The following is a 16,168-nucleotide window of genomic DNA, read 5'->3' as shown; positions in this document are numbered from 1 at the left end:
CTCGCGCATCCAGGTGAGATCCCTCGCTCTGATTTTCATACTTTCGTTCGCTGAATGCCCAAGCTGGAGGTCCTCATCGACGCCCGCTACTACATGAGATCCGTTGCAATGACTACCAAAGTGGAACCCACCTCATACGAGGATAAGGGTCCTGACCCACTCGACAGGGCTTCCCTCGATGTCCCGCCGCTGGAGGACCCCTCGAAGGGCCGATGGGAACGCAGCTGGCCCACCATTGCTTGTGGTGCTGGTCTCTTCTCGGACGGCTACTTGAATGGAGTATGTGTTCCTTGTTGATCTTTTCACCTGCAACGGGGCCACAGCCATGTGCCTCGAATTTCATACTATTTTGTGGATCGGTGATACTAACAACCTGGAAAGGTTATTGGCCAGGTGAACACCATGCTGAGCAAGATTTACCCCACGGCCTATGCCAACTCCTCTGCCAGTCAAAATGTCTCTTCTATTGCTTTCGCTGGTACAGTTGTCGGTATGCTGGTCTTTGGATACACTAGTGACCATTGGTCTCGCAAGTGGTCTCTAATGATTTCGACCGTCATCCTGACTCTCTTCGCGGCTCTCTGTGCTGGCTCCTATGGCTACCACGGTAGCACCTATGGCATGCTTGCTGCCCTCACGGCTTATCGTTTCTTCATTGGCGTTGGCATTGGAGGCGAGTATCCTGCTGGATCCGTCGCATGTGCCGAGAACACTGGCGAGCTCAAGGAGGGCCACCGTAATCGATGGTTCATCATGTTCACCAATTTCCAGATCGATTTCGGCTTCGTCGTTTCCGCTCTTGTGCCTATGATTCTGGTTCTGATCTTTACTGAGGATCATTTGCGTGCTGCCTGGCGTGTGGCTCTAGGCCTGGGGGTCATCCCTCCTTTGAGTCTGATTTATCTACGGGGCAAGATGAATGAGCCCGAGGAATTCGATCGCCAGCGCATGCACAAATTCCCGCTGTGGCTAATCATCAAGTGAGTTGGTTGACGATCTCCCGCTTCGCAGGCAGATTGCTAACATCCTGCAGGTTCTATTGGATGCGTCTGGTACGGCATTCCCCTTTACGACTTCCCCTTCGAACAATCCGAGCTAATGTAATATAGGCGACGGTCTCTTTGATCTGGTTTATTTACGACTTTTCCTCTTATTCGTTTGGGCTCTACTCCTCCAAGTGGCTAGACATCATCATCGGTAGCGATGCGCCTTTGTGGAAGACTTTTGGCTGGACCACCCTGACCTACCTTTTCTACATCCCGGGTTCTGCTCTCGGGGCCTTTGCAAGCGACTGGATGGGCCCTCGAAACACCCTCGCCATTGGTGTCCTTCTCCAGGGAATTGTCGGTTTCATCATGTCTGGATGCTACGCCTATCTTGCGACGGCAAAGAACGTGGCTGCTTTTGTAGTCGTTTACGGGTCAGTTACATCGCAGTTCGATGGGCATGCCTCGTACCTGACTCGAGTAGTATCTTCCTTGCGCTCGGCGAATTCGGCCCCGGCGACAACATCGGTCTGTGTGCAGCCAAGACCAGCGCTACCGCAATTCGTGGCCAGTACTACTCATACGCTGCGGCTATTGGCAAGATTGGAGCTTTCGTTGGCACCTACGTCTTCCCAATCATTATTAAGAATGCCCCAAATGCGGTTCGCGCTGGCCAGGATCCCTTCTTCGTATCAAGTGCTCTGTGCATCTTCAGTGCCTTTTTGGCCTACTTCCTACTTCCGCAGATCAACCAGGTAAGTCTTTCATCTTGATGTCAACAGGATGAAAGATCCTACTCACACTCTCCAGGATACAATCATCAAGGAAGATTCCAAGTTTCGTGCATTTTTGGCCGAGAATGGCTACGACATCTCAACCATGGGCAAGGCGGGCCAAGCCATCCGCGCTGACCAAGAGTAAATTGACAGGCCCTTTGATCCCATTTGCTTCCCTTTTGCCGCAGGACTCGGAGCTCCACTCGCTTCATTAATTTATCTGCGCCATATCGGCGGCCTCTACCCTACATCTAATGTATACGACTCCCCATGCGCTAACTCATGGCATTTTCCAGCCAAATGACGATTGATGAGACCTTGCAACGACCCGAGAAATGATGTTGACTTTGCACTGCGTGAGCCTATGCGACACTTTCAAACCAAATGCCAGCCCCAGTGAACAGTTGCAACTCTGAAGAGAGCATTTCTAGTGCTAATCTGCCAGAGGTCTGACTAGGCCACAGCATTTCTGCATGATCTGATACTTTTGCTACGTGTAAGATAGCCTATGATAGTAGCATGCCATGATATTAATAGTGCAGGCATTTGTTCTCTTATCGCACCCCGCGAAAGTGTGGCCCGATCCGGGGTCAGTAGTGCGATTTGCTTGTAGACGAAAATATATCGGAAAGTTTCTCGGGAACATGGAGAGTCCCCTTTAATTCAATCTTGATTTCCAGAAACCATTAGGAGACAGTCAAATGGATAGAGTAAAAAAACAAGCATTTCACATGAAAGGGCACGAGACGGAATCCGTGACGACACGGGAACAAAACGGGCCTGGGGAATCTCCGCATCAGCCGAGGTCTGCTATCCGCGGCTCCATACGCCGGTCAATTACCGACTCTCAAACCTTTGGCGTCTGCCATCGTCTGCTTTAGTTGCATTTCACTTCTCTATTTACTCATCTCTTTCCCATCCCTCTTTGGATTGCTCTATCTTCGGGTCTCGCACTCCGCCGACAGATCGAAGCTCTCGTGATCGGGAATTGAACGTCACCATGGTCGCCGACGCCCTCGTCTATCATCCAGCTCTGGCGCACTGGCTGCGCTTCGTCGCGACTACTGGTACGTGCCATCTCTCTATATTGAAACCAGACACCCAAGGCCGCTGCGACCCGTACACAAAAGTCCGACAGCCACTGGCCGATGCCCAACAAACCCAACCACCCCCTACCCAGATCCTCAGCTAAGCTAACCCGAATTTCCATCCAGTCGGTCGCGACAAGCTCCTCCGCACACTGCAATACTTCTCCCGCTTCTATGCTTGGTACCTGTACCGCACCAACCGCCCTCAGTCCGAAATCGACCCTTACAATGCCGTCAAGAAGCAGTTCGGCACCACGCGCAAGATCATGCGTATCGGCAAGTTCCTTGAGCACCTCAAGGCCGCTTCCGTCGCCCTCGATAACAAGAGCATCGTCGACCCCGTCCTCCGCTATCTGGCTGTCGGTCGCCAGCTCGGTTACGCCGGCTACCTGACCCTCGACGCGGTCACCGTGGTCGACGCCATCGGCTTCCGCAAGCTGGAGTCCGCTAAACGTCTGCAAGAGAGCGCCTACCGCGCCTGGGGTGCCGGTCTGCTCTGCAGTGCTCTTGCCGGTCTCTATACCCTCTTCCGTCTGCAGGAGAAGGAGAAGACCGTCGACCGTAAGGAGGGCGAGGGTGTTGTTGAGGCTAAGAAGATCGAGAAGTACGTTTTGCCTCCTACTCACTCACGAGAGCTCTATTGAATGCTAATATGTTTCACAGGGAGCGCGCTGCCGCCCGGATACAGCTTCTCTCTGACCTGTGCGACCTGACCGCCCCGGTCTCGGCCCTGGGTCTCGTCGCCCTCGATGATGGCCTGGTCGGTATCGCCGGTACCGTCAGCTCGCTTATCGGTGTCTGGTCCCAGTGGCGCAAGACCGCATAAGCAGCCGGCGTATTATCCTGAATGTGAGCGAAGATCCAGCTCTCTAAAGCTGATTCGAAGAGGAACTGGGTTTCTCTACAACCCATTTGTTGCAAGAGGACATCTCTTGCCCGCCTGGGGCTTTGCCTTTATATCCGGGTTGCATGAATGTGTGACTTCTTCTTGGTACTAAAGATGTGTGACTGCCTCTTTTCGGGCTATTCTCGTATATATCAAATCTTATGTGTCTACCTTTTCCAAAATCCGCCTACATGGGATGTGTGTGCAAATGTGTTTGCAAACAAAGTGTAATTTAAAAGAAACTATCAATTGTCGGGACCCTTGGTCGCCAGCACGCCGCTTCATCATAACTCTCCTTTGGATATCAGTCCGATATCTCATCAACCCAGCTTTCTAACATTCATCCTGACTCCTCGCCATCTTTCGCTCCCAGTGCTTATAGCGTAACGGGGAAGCCTCGTTTAGACAGGACAAGTCTAGATACCGTTAGCCTGAGTACCTTGATAGAATCAAAGATCACGAACCGCTCCACATGAACCGCAGCTCTTGCCGCCAGTGACGGGGGCACTGCACTTAGGGCAACTGGGGTGTCCGGACATAGTGATCGTTTGGTTGTGGATCTATCGCCGGGTCAGAGATCGTGGGTTCCACGGGGAGATCTGGTAGGTGTTCGACGTGGAGTGTATGCGCAGGGAACATACCTTGGAACTGTAGTTGATTAGTAGCGTAGGATTATCAACAGAGTAGGCGAGTGAAAAGGAGAGAGATGGTCAGCGTGAGAAATGAAAATTAAGTGACTGTTTACCCCGCCTAGAGGGGCACGCCCCGCTTTGGATGTCGGCGTCGGGTATCGCAGTTTGGGTTTCGTTGTGCGACGACTTTTGAAGCTCTGAGCAGGTCTGATGAGCGTTCTTTGCGCTTAGTTGGACTGTGGACTGGGTTGGAGATTCATACTAAGGGTTAGTCATGGTCTTGATATTTTGCGAGGAGGCTCCCGACTAACTATAGGATGAACTAGACGCGACAATATTATACTGTATAATCTGAATTATCCACACCCTGCAATGCTCGGTGCACAAGTACCAAAAGCAACGGATGGAAACAAACTCGGAGAATTGCGGTCGACTATGAATGACTAGAATGTTCTGACAAACTAGATCCCTGAGATAGATCCTTAACCTCCCACATGACTTCCAATTGCTTCAAAGCATCCCCATACATCAGATCCCTCTTCGGATTTCCTGTGAAGAAACAAGGTCTCTTATCAAACCCATGAATCACCCCTTCAATCTCCATTCCCCCGACATGAGTCATCGCCCCTTCATCGACGAACCTCTGCAGCCTCTCTCGAAATTTGTTCCCTTCCACGAGCAACTGATCCCAGCCGCATGTGTAGATTGCAACCATCGGTGGAAATGCCGCCAGTAAAAGATACGGGGGAGTCAATCCCGGAGAAAGATATGGATCCGCGGTATCAATCTCATCCGTACCAGGCTTCCGAGGCAAATTCTCCTGAGCCAAGTACGAAGCATCAAAGAACTTCAAAGCAGACTGGGGGACCATAGACTTTTGAGCCGCGATAGGGTTCGTAGCATCTCTCTCATCGCGCGTTTTCGTCCAGTCGACCGGTGGGTAAAACGCCACGATACCAGCCAAGCGCACTGTTTTCGCAACTTGTCGCTTCTCCAGCTCTTCATGTAACCTGAGCGGAACGGTGAATGTTAGATTCCCGCCGGCGCTAAACCCACTGATTGCGAATCGGTCCGGGTCGAGGTTATATTTGACGGCGTTCTCCCAAAGCCAAAGAATCGCATCGGTTCCATCTTCGATTCCGACGGGGAAAGGATACTCGGGGGCAAGTCGGTAGCCCACGCTCACTACCACCGCGCCTGGATGAGCGTGCAGCACGGCTGCGAACCATCGCGAATCATCCAAGGGATGGCCGATGGAAAACCCGCCGCCGTGGAAATTCACGAGAACGGGTCGTTTTGCGGATAGAACATCTGCTCTCCCGTCGGTTGACTCTACCGGGGCAGTGAAGAAGTAGAGCTGGATTTCGCCTGGTACTTTGCTGGTTTTGCATGGGATTGTGAGAATCAATGAGGGACGCGGCGGTAATGGGAACGCTATGTAGCGGTCCAGCCATGAGATGATGGAGTTCAGACTGCGGTATTTGCGGGCCTCTTTGAAAAGGACATCGCGGGCGGTTGGTCCTGGATATGATGCCATTGCTGAGCTTGAGATACTATTCGCATGTTTGCTTGAAGATATTTCTTGTTGGGTTTATACAAGGGCGAGAGTCCCGGATGACGTATGGAAGTGGTCAGCGCCAGAGGATTCCGCAGGTGCATTCCTGTGATCGAAGTCGATTTCGGCGACTCTCATTTATTTGAAAATAAGCAAATTGTATCAGGGATGGTGATGTAAGGATGTGAGGAAGTTTTGCGCACCTGCTTCTAAGCAATAGATATCTGACAAATTGTGTCGGTGGGATAAAGGCGGATATCACTTAAAGCTTAGAGCCCACTTCGTTCACCACATTCCACATACGTTAACATCTATAACACTAACATCGACTCAAGATCTGAAAGTTAGCACGCCTGAAAGTCAACACCGGGTGTGCCCGCACCAGCTAATTCTTCGTATCAATAAGCAAGGCTGAGCATAATTTGCGGGGTATCGCGGGAGCACCTCGCGAAACTTCGACCTCATGTTTCGACCTTCGCCACTGCATAGAGCTCTCCAACGACCAGGTTTCCTAAGCAGAGCCATGTCAACACTACCAAAGCCCCTACCTGTTGTTCTGTGTGGCAAGAACGCAGCTATAGGAGGGGGTGTGTCGAATTTCCTGAAACCCGACTACGAAGGTGCGTGCCAGCTCAATGATCAGATATCCGTAACCCGAAGCCATCTTACAATATATAAGTGGTCCATTTCATTCAAACCAATGAAGCTGCCTTAAAAGAAATTCCCGAGCTCCTGGCAGGACGTGATCCCCAGTCTTCCGATAACAACGGCGTTGGCACTCATGATTACAGCACACCTCCACGCGCAGTGATCTTCGGTCGGGGTTATTCCCTCGAAGACATTGAGCAGTTCTACGAGGCTTGTGCTGGAAGTAATGTGGATCCGGTGGTTTGGATCGCGGGTGATCCCGCTAAGAAGCCCGACCCCAATGCGACCCCTCCTGGCCCAGGCTATGCCAAGTCTGCGACCGACGGTGTGAAAGCGTTGCTTGAGAAGTGGAAGGAGGAAGGAGCTACTCAGGATGGAATCGTTTTATGGTGATGTGTATATACTGGGATCATGTAAGATCGGCTGCAGGGGTGCCTTCACGTGCACACTTTTTTCCAAATTGTATATTCGTTTATGTGAATACAACCTTGATGGAATGCTGCTTGTGATGACCTTCAGATAATTGTCGATTTTATTCTCAAAGGATATGGAAACGTGTGCGCAGACTCGACCATGTCGGTATTATTCAGGCCTTGCTGAGGGGTCCCGAATTGAACATCACATTGTCTGATGTTGGAGACAGACTGCAAGAGCGTTACAGCCGAGATTTCAACAAATGTTAGCTTTGTATTGAAGCATATTATCCCAATTCCATTTCTAGGATATTATTACCATAGTCCCAACACAAGGTCCTCTGCGCTCAAGTAATGCTGGTTTGTCAGCATGGATTTCTCATGATGCCGAGGGGTTTGCTTTTTTTGAAGTTGTGTGGTGCGTATATATTAGTTAAATATAAGTAAGTTGAACGGTGACGTGAGTAGCTCCATGTTGGTATTTGAAGCTATGATAATGGTATATGGTGAACAGAACATGAGTCATGGACGGGCGCAGGACCTGTGTACGTTGAATCATGGACGGGGACACGTAACTAGGGAGAACCAAGGATAATAACACGCTTAGGTGTGATTTATACAGGCCTTATGAAACCAGGCTGCATGACACATCCTTGGACCTAATGGCTCGCTTGGTTTCTACCAAGAGGTACCTGCATGTGTGACACTTCTTATGTTATCATTAATAAGTCGTAGATGCCAGAAGCTCTTCGCATAGGACAACGATTGCACATGATCAAAATAAGATTCCGTCCTCGGCCTTACCTTGATCATGCGGGTCGCTTAGAAATATCAAAAAGCTCCGATATCGCTAATTAATGCATTTCGGCAAAGGACAGTGGGCCGTTGAAAAGGGGCCAGTAGGGCAGGAAAAACGATCACAAGGCCAGCAGCTGTTTCATGAAAACGATCAGAAGACCTTAGCTAGAAGTCAACAGTGAACTAAGCATCGGGTCCCAAAGCGGAGGGGCACAATAGATCCATAAATAGCACCTCAGGGGCTGAGTTCCCCAATTCTAAGCACCCAAGCAGGGATTGCCGAGCCAGTCGAAAAACGGAGTACCGTCGGACAACTTCGGTATTGGAAGCAGGTAATCGAGACGCAGCAGACCGTAACAAGGTAGACGATGAGAGCATACAACCGAGCCGAGTGCAAACAGATCAACCGCCCACGCTAAACCCCGCATCCGAAGACCACGCGACAGCTTCCCCAGATGGCCAAGACGCCAAGGGAACGGGAATAGGTGTAGGTGGCTCGGGGCATTTGCCAGCGAGTTGTGAGATCGGTAAAAGATTCGGGACTGGTCAGGAAGATGACGTCCTGCATGTTGGATCGGGGAATTTAGGAGGCAGAGCGACCTTCCATCCCCTTTTCCGCGCTACGGCCCAGGCCGTTTCAAAACGCGCGCTGGTCGGGCAGACCGCCTTCTGATAGGTCTCGGCCTCGAGACAGAGACTAGAATCTCTATCACGGGTGAATTAGGAAGCAGAGTTTCACCGTGATTGGCGATAGATGAAGACCCAAAACACCCATGTTGATGAACGTTGACCCGGAGAGGCACAATACCGGGGTGCCCCCAGTGGTCGAGATAAGGGGAAATCCCGAAAGGTCTTCTATCAGACTCTCAAAGTATGTGATCCCTGTACAATACACCATCCCGTCTTTTGTGGAGAGACAGGGGGTGAACCCTTCTCCACCCTTACTCCATTTGGGCTGAGGGAAATACAAAGCCTACATAGTTCCAGACTCATCACCCAGCAACTATACGCCAGTCACGCGCAATGGAACGGCGATGATCAGCTGAATGGCAGGGGCTTTAGAATCAATATTGGCTACGTAACCCGCTTGAAACAAATCGCGCAACATGGAATGGATTCACAAAGGAGGCAGGATCCTGAAAATAGACAAGCCCCTTCTCGCCTTCCCGAGGCCGTACCCGAGTCGGGATCCGCCGCTAGCCACCCGAGAATAGAGGATCTGGGGTCGTGATGATGAAGCCGGTCTTCAATAGACACATGCTAGACCGGGCCGTGGCAAAGCGGGACAAGTCGAACGAAAATCACTGGGAATTCCGAATGGGCGGTCTAATGTCTGTGGAATCCTCGAAATGCCTCAATGCTGGTCCGAAACCGATAATAGTATCGTAACACATACCCTGCGGCATGCATGGGTCCTGAATGGAGTTCGGCGTTGGTCAGGTACCACCGGGAAAAAGAGGACGATCCTATTTGCGTAAAAGTCCAGACAAGGCGCGAAGGACCCAAAGAGACCCAGCGGGAATATCTTCTGCCCACCCGATCATTCTTGGAACCTCATAATGTGGGGCATGTGATTGGCCGAGACCGCCGCGAACCATTTCGCGTGTGCATCATCCTCGGCTGGCTAATCGCCGTTATTGGAGTAGATCCTGTCCTGTCGTTCCGACCTTCTCAGCCGGCTAGTCGTCATCGGGCAAAAAATTTCCAATTCATACGGTCAAATGGATCATTCCGAATTGATTTCGGGGCTAGGGAAGCCGATGGAGAGAATGGAAATAACCAAAACCGGCAAGAAAGCCAGCTAAACCGAGGATCTACGATTATGTCAGCTCCCCCGCGATTTGAGGCGGAACTAAAACAGTTTGGACCAAGTTTTATACTGCAAAAAAGGCCTCACTGGTGAAGTCATTTTCGCGTCATTCCTGTCGTCCGTGAGTCGTTTGACTTTGAATTATACTGAGAATGGTGATTCACAAGACAATCACTTTCTACAGGGTTTGCGGGGGAAAGGATAAAGCTGGCGGAGTCGTCATACTAGTCTCGCGATTTCTTTTAACTATCGCAACTTACAATCGAGAATATCATAATTCGGCTGGTCCAGAACCTCTATATCAAGGTCAATAATACACGATCTGTATCAACGACGTTTCTGCCCCTCGCCAGGCTCCAAACCCGGACCCTCGTCGCTCCGGGTACAGTTCGTGTCCACATCCGTTTCGGGTCAATTCGGACTCCGCCCACAGGCATTTGCAACCCACGGCAACGCTTCATCCATCACCAACCGCGTGTCCGCTTCAGCTCGGCCCTCTGCCCCGACATCACCCGTGGAACTGTGGAGAAAAACAGGACGAGAACCTCCTTCATACCAAATCTACCGTCACGATGTCCCCTGCTGGAAAGGATTATATACCCCCCCGCTCGCCCCGACTCTCCTGGTCCTTTGAAAGCAGATTTCATTCAACAGCAAATCGCGAAACAACGCAATAACAATTATCACTCTACTTCACTCAGAAACATGGTTGCCACATCTGTGAACCGTACTGCCCTGCACCCTGGTGGTGTCCAGTACGTCCTCTTCTCTTGTTCCTTCCCACCTCATCGTCGCTAACCACACTTTCCCCCTCTAGGCCTGGCAAGGGTCACACTGAGCTCGAGGAGGAGCTCCATGAGACCGCTCACATTGACTATGACCGTGTCGCCATTGTAAGATCCCTCTGGCATACGAGACTTGCTCGTGGTCTCGTGTCTCTCTTGTGACGATTCATCACTAACTATCCTCGTAGATTGCCAACCCCGCCGTCTCGGCCCTCTATGAAGATGCCCTCGTATATGAGACTGGTACCGCCATGACCTCAAGCGGTGCTTTGAGCGCTTACTCCGGCGCGAAGACTGGTCGTTCTCCGTCAGACAAGCGTATCGTCAAGGAGGAGTCATCAGAACACAACATTTGGTGGGGACCCGTTAACAAGCCCATGACTGCTGATGTAAGTTCCATCTTGTCTCTCGTTATCTATGCGTGATATTTGCCGTGCATTTGTGGCTAGTCTACGTTGGTCGAGTTGCCCTTGCAGATGGCCCGATGCGCAGCTCCACCCTGGGATCCCTTGCATATGCAACCGGGGTGTCAAGCTTTTTCGGGCAATTGGTGCAACCGACTTCGATTCTTTCCTGATCTGCTTTGCCTTCTCTGACGCATTCTTTCCCTGCATTGTTTTATCTTTCCCCCTTCCTTCGGCTTTCATCACGGCTTTCCCCGCTGCCTCGGCTGTCCATTCACATGACGTCATCACTAACGAACCTATCAGGTGTGGCGCATTAACCGTGAGCGTGCTGTCGACTACCTGAACACCCGTAACCGCATCTACGTTATCGATGGTTACGCCGGTTGGGATGAGCGCTACCGTATCAGTGTTCGTGTTGTCTGTGCCCGTGCCTACCATGCTCTCTTCATGCGTAACATGCTTATCCGCCCGACTCGTGAGGAGCTCGAGCACTTCCACCCCGACTATGTTATCTACAATGCCGGTTCTTTCCCCGCCAACCGCTTCACTGAGGGTATGACCTCTGCCACCTCCGTCGCCATTAACTTCGCCGACAAGGAGATGGTTATTCTCGGTACTGAGTATGCCGGTGAGATGAAGAAGGGTGTCTTCACTGTCCTCTTCTACGAGATGCCCATCAAGCACAACGTGCTGACCCTCCACTCCTCCGCCAACGAGGGTGAGAAGGGCGATGTCACCGTCTTCTTCGGTCTGTCCGGTACCGGCAAGACTACTCTGTCTGCTGACCCCAAGCGCAAGCTTATCGGTGATGACGAGCACTGCTGGACCGACACCGGTGTCTTCAACATCGAGGGTGGCTGCTATGCCAAGTGCATCGGTCTCTCCGCCGAGAAGGAGCCTGATATTTTCAACGCCATCAAGTTTGGTTCCGTCCTCGAGAACGTCGTCTTCGACCCCATCAGCCGTGTTGTCGACTACGATGACACCACTTTGACCGAGAACACCCGCTGCGCCTATCCCATCGAGTACATCGAGAACGCTAAGATCCCCTGTATTTCCGACAACCACCCCTCCAACATCATCCTGTTGACCTGTGATGCCCGCGGTGTTCTGCCCCCGATCTCCAAGCTCACCCCCGAGCAGACCATGTTCCACTTCATCTCCGGTTACACCTCCAAGATGGCCGGTACCGAAGACGGTGTCACCGAGCCCCAGGCTACCTTCTCTTCCTGCTTCGCCCAACCTTTCTTGGCTCTGCACCCCATGAAGTACGCCTCTATGCTCGCCGAGAAGATCAAGGAGCACAAGGCCAATGCCTGGTTGCTCAACACCGGCTGGGTTGGTGCCGGTGCCACTACCGGCGGCAAGCGCTGCCCCCTCAAGTACACCCGTGCCATCCTGGACGCCATCCACAGCGGCGAGCTCGCCCACGCCGAGTACGAGACCTACGACGTCTTCAACCTGCCCGTCCCCAAGACATGCCCCGGTGTCCCCGACGAGCTCCTTAACCCCAAGAAGAGCTGGACCGCCTCCACCTCCTTCGAGGATGAGGTCAACAAGCTCGGCAACCTCTTCAACGAGAACTTCAAGAAGTACTCCGATGAGGCCACCCCCGAGGTCCTAGCTGCCGCTCCCAAGACCAAGTAAGGGATCGGATGTTCTTAAAATCGGCATTCTTGTTTTGTGCTTTCACTTGAGTCATTTGCATGGCGTGCTGCGTTTGCTTTTGCTGTGATGATCTTTAAATTGGACATTTATCCCCGCCACTTGTATCGGGACGAGCGTGCGGGGTCTTGTTACCCCGGTCTCCCGATTTGGGTTGTTTCTTTTTCCCTTTACTTTTCCTTTTCTTCACACTATGTATCTTGCCCATTACGGACATGTTGACGATTGGCTCTATCGGAGATACTCTCTAGATATCCCCTCACGATAAACAAAATGAAATCAGATATTCATGACTTGTTCGATCTTCTCTTCCCGTATATGCGTACAAGATTATTCGTAATTTTTTCTTCGCTAGAATTATTGTCATTGTCACGTGAAGGTGACGACTGAGTATGTTCTTGAAGGTCTTTAGTAGGACGTTCAACAATTTGACCCCTGGGGGACTTGAGACTGTCTTGCAATGTGACCCGGAAAAACTGTCAACAGCCGCTGGAGGTCATCTAGATGCTGTACCTTCCATATACCATGATCTGTAAAAGTCAATTAAATCTACCCACTTCATGAGCTGAAAGCATATTGGCACCGATCGACGTTGGCTGTATTATGGGTGCCTCACTCTGGCCGAAAGTATATACAGAGACATGTTTTTCGTGCGTTAAGAAGTATCTACTACATTTCGCCCTCTTAATCATTTTCTTTCCGGCAATGTTTGATGAAGTTTTACGGTGAGACAAGTAAAATGTGTCAAGAAAGAATGATACAGGTTCACCTGCGAAAGTATGACTTCGATTGTAGTTAATTGAGGCCAAAGGTCAAACATAGAGTGCCCCATTCACATCCACGAATGAGTTCCTGACCCCTGCGCTCGTACTTATCGCATCTACATACGACAATCCTAGTCCTTGTTTGACTTGGACGACCCCTCATATCACCCCAGCTCCCTGGCATTTTATCGGGGTTTTTATAATGACCGTCAGTTCCCACGAAAAGATCTAGATAACCTCCATCATCACAAGGGATTCGAAATTCTGTCTAGGTCGCGTCCTCGTTTTATCACCTTGGCTCTTCTTAGTGTTTAGCTTTCATCCAACTCCAACAGTCGTGGCCAAAGTACGATCTGTTCCAAACGTGAAGCTACTCTTACAAATATCTGACCATTACCCGATAGACCTCTCCCATTGTGTAGGCGCCTGCTCAATTCCTGCATTCCACTCAACATAAGAACAAAATTCGAACCCTAGAATCTCTTATGGCCTCTAAAATTCTACGAAGTGAAAGACTCCTCGACATCGACATTGAAATCCACCCTTCTTCTATCCCATAAGCACGCAATGCCCTCACGCACGCGCAATTCACCGATCACGGTGAAATGGATGTTCTAGAACGCGTCGCTTTTTCAAAGCCAGGATATGGAAGATTCGACGCGGCTCATGAGGCTGGCAGAAATGGGAAATTACGATTGAATACCTATCTCATAGTTGACGGGTGTTTGGCCTTGAGGAATCTTCTTTGGTGTCAAGAGGGTTTCCCTGGGTGATCGAGAGTTATGCGAAGAATACACGCGTGTGAAGAATGAGCTTGAGGAGCTTGAGTTTGAGAATGGAGGGCAGTATGCTTTTGGGGAAGAAGGAGATTCTATGTAAGATCTTGAGAAAGGCTGGGTGGAGTGAGGGGCATTTGGAGCCTGTTATCCGGGTTGATCGTTAAAGTGTCCCTTATTCCTAGGGAGAGCCACGGTGTCTATAGCTGAGTTGGGTGTGACTTCGGTCGGCCCTAGCTACGTTTCGAGAAACTGGCCAGATGATGTGTCCGTGGGAGGAAGATCTCTTTTCACTGACTGTAGAAGATTTGATGTGAAGGTATGATAATTTTCTACCGAATGCATGATAAACTACACTTACCCCCACAAAACCCCCATGTACCATGTTGATTGCCGAAATGGTCTCCACCTCCCGTCAAGACATCCGCTCCACTTTGCCGACGGAATACACCCGCTCCCGACTCTGCATGCCGGGATCCTGTCGGGTTGCAGGAATACGAGGCCCCGGTTGCCGAAGAGTCTTTCCGCGGAGGAGAATCTAGCCCGAGGGTTGACGGGGCAATTGTTGAGTCGGAGTGGATTCTATTAGCTTTTGATGATGGACATCTCGGATCTAGGTCATTGGGTTGACAGGGGTGGAGTGAGGATATCTTGGAGGTGGATACTGTAGGGACAGCTGGATTGGTATAGTGGGAATGTTAAATTTGAGGCGGATCTTTGTTGGGGATGACTATGCACATGGGCGTCGGAGATAGCCGTAGTGTTGTCTCGGCGTAAGCAGAGTACCTGATCGACTCTGTATGGGACTAGGACAGTTTGTACGGCCAGTGCATTTCGACGGAGTCTAGGAAACCGTTATCTTCGGGCGTACCAATTGGTCCAGCCGGTAAACCCTCGCTTTTTGGATTTCTGTGGACCGTGGCCGTGTCTGCAATTGAGCCACTCCCGATATGTAGCCCAGCGTATCGCTGCAGCGATGCTGTATCCCCCCCCATGACGGAGTCCACGGACTGCAGTCCTCCGACCTTTCAGCGCCACGAGGATGTGGCCACTATCACCATTAGCTCGGGTAGAGCGTTGCCGCAACAAAGTTGCCATGCTGTCATGCCGGGATGGTATCCGGTCGCAAAGCGCCGGTCATCGGCGGAAAAGAGACAGGTTGGAAGATAGAGATCGGAGGATTCCAGACGGGATAGAGCCCACGTCTCAACAAAACGGGCCCCCGCGCATCCCCAATGATATGCCGCCATTGGAGTTCCCGGGGATGCCATTGGACATGGCGGGGTCGGAGGCTGTTACTGCATATAAATGTCGATATCGTCAGTGCTGGACCCACTCTTGTCGTGGGGCTTGATAGGCCTGGGATTGCGGCGGAAGAATATTATTGAGGAAGAGCAGGTAGGCGTGGTCTACTTGGCCGATTATTTGATTTCGTAGTGTTTATAACCAGATGTATGGGATGTGTGCTTATGGAAGGAGCCCCGTTGTAGTCAACCCGGAATAGATAAAGATCAGCTTGAGTGTATCCGAGGGAAACCCGAACGTGTGGACAGAACCACAATGAGCTTCCCGGACTGTTCTCGTGGACCCGAAAGAGGCTAGCGCGGGGATTGTGGGGTTCCGATTCTAGCTCGTGAACTAGTCATGGATCTCAACGTCCACAGAACGGGCAGGGTAGATTTCAGAGATCGAATATAAAAAATTTCCATAACATCTCAAGAGAATCAAAAGATTCCGAATGAACAGGTCAAGAGGCAATTAGAGGAGAAATGAATAAACCCCGTTCACGACAAGCTTCCCCCGCGTTTTCGTACCCATGATCGGCATCATTGGCCCACTCGGTGGGGTCAGCGATATTCGCAAGTCGCTTGAGACTCGAGACGCAAGCTCATCGAGACTGCTCCTAGATCGTCTCCACCTCGGGGAACAGTAAACTGGTCGGGTCGAAAGGGGCCTAGGGCCATGACCCCGGAAGTCACCCTCGGTTGTTCGCGGTAGGACTCAGTACTCTTTGACGAGGGGGAAACTTCCATATAGAACTAGCGTAGGCCCCAACCTGGAAGTCCTCTCCTGGTCTTCCCTGTACTAGACTTGTATTCTTGTACTCCTCATACTTCTTGCCCCCCCCCCCAACATCTGACGTGACTGCCTTCCCGAGTACCATCTGAACGTGAACGTA

At 51.1% G+C, this 16,168-nt stretch overlaps 5 protein-coding genes across 5 annotated transcripts; 4 read left to right on the top strand and 1 right to left on the bottom strand.

Annotated features, from left to right (window-relative positions):
- Positions 1–54: 54 nt before the first annotated feature.
- N7477_009659 (putative MFS phospholipid transporter (Git1)) lies at positions 55–1,907 on the top strand (the record flags this gene model as incomplete). Its single annotated transcript, XM_056971320.1, has 6 exons — positions 55–279; positions 382–980; positions 1,034–1,052; positions 1,110–1,420; positions 1,471–1,741; positions 1,797–1,907. The coding sequence occupies 6 exons, from the start codon at positions 55–57 to the stop codon at positions 1,905–1,907; spliced, it is 1,536 nt and encodes a 511-aa protein (XP_056818299.1).
- Positions 1,908–2,762: 855 nt separating this feature from the next.
- Positions 2,763–3,676, top strand: N7477_009658 (PEX11 family protein; the record flags this gene model as incomplete). The annotated part of the gene is made up of 3 exons (XM_056971319.1): positions 2,763–2,829; positions 2,977–3,454; positions 3,514–3,676. 3 exons carry the CDS (start codon positions 2,763–2,765, stop codon positions 3,674–3,676), a joined length of 708 nt encoding a protein of 235 aa, XP_056818298.1.
- A 1,125-nt stretch (positions 3,677–4,801) lies between these two features.
- Positions 4,802–5,905, bottom strand: N7477_009657 (alpha/beta hydrolase; the record flags this gene model as incomplete). The annotated part of the gene is made up of 1 exon (XM_056971318.1): positions 4,802–5,905. The coding sequence occupies one exon, from the start codon at positions 5,903–5,905 to the stop codon at positions 4,802–4,804; it is 1,104 nt and encodes a 367-aa protein (XP_056818297.1).
- Positions 5,906–6,446: 541 nt separating this feature from the next.
- N7477_009656 (uncharacterized protein) lies at positions 6,447–6,964 on the top strand (the record flags this gene model as incomplete). The annotated part of the gene is made up of 2 exons (XM_056971317.1): positions 6,447–6,543; positions 6,603–6,964. 2 exons carry the CDS (start codon positions 6,447–6,449, stop codon positions 6,962–6,964), a joined length of 459 nt encoding a protein of 152 aa, XP_056818296.1.
- A 3,117-nt stretch (positions 6,965–10,081) lies between these two features.
- acuF (phosphoenolpyruvate carboxykinase PCK1) lies at positions 10,082–12,431 on the top strand (the record flags this gene model as incomplete). The annotated part of the gene is made up of 4 exons (XM_056971316.1): positions 10,082–10,347; positions 10,410–10,485; positions 10,566–10,766; positions 11,088–12,431. Coding segments are annotated over 4 exons (1,887 nt in total), but the record flags the coding sequence as incomplete, so codon positions are not given.
- Positions 12,432–16,168: the final 3,737 nt, after the last annotated feature.

This window comes from Penicillium maclennaniae (genome assembly GCF_028827695.1).
Source record: "Penicillium maclennaniae strain IBT 15551 chromosome Unknown utg000008l:1.0-3552695.0:1.0-3555053.0, whole genome shotgun sequence".
NCBI lineage: Eukaryota > Fungi > Ascomycota > Eurotiomycetes > Eurotiales > Aspergillaceae > Penicillium > Penicillium maclennaniae.
The sequence above is the reverse complement of the archived record's forward strand: the minus strand, read 5'-3'. Positions and strand labels throughout refer to the sequence as shown.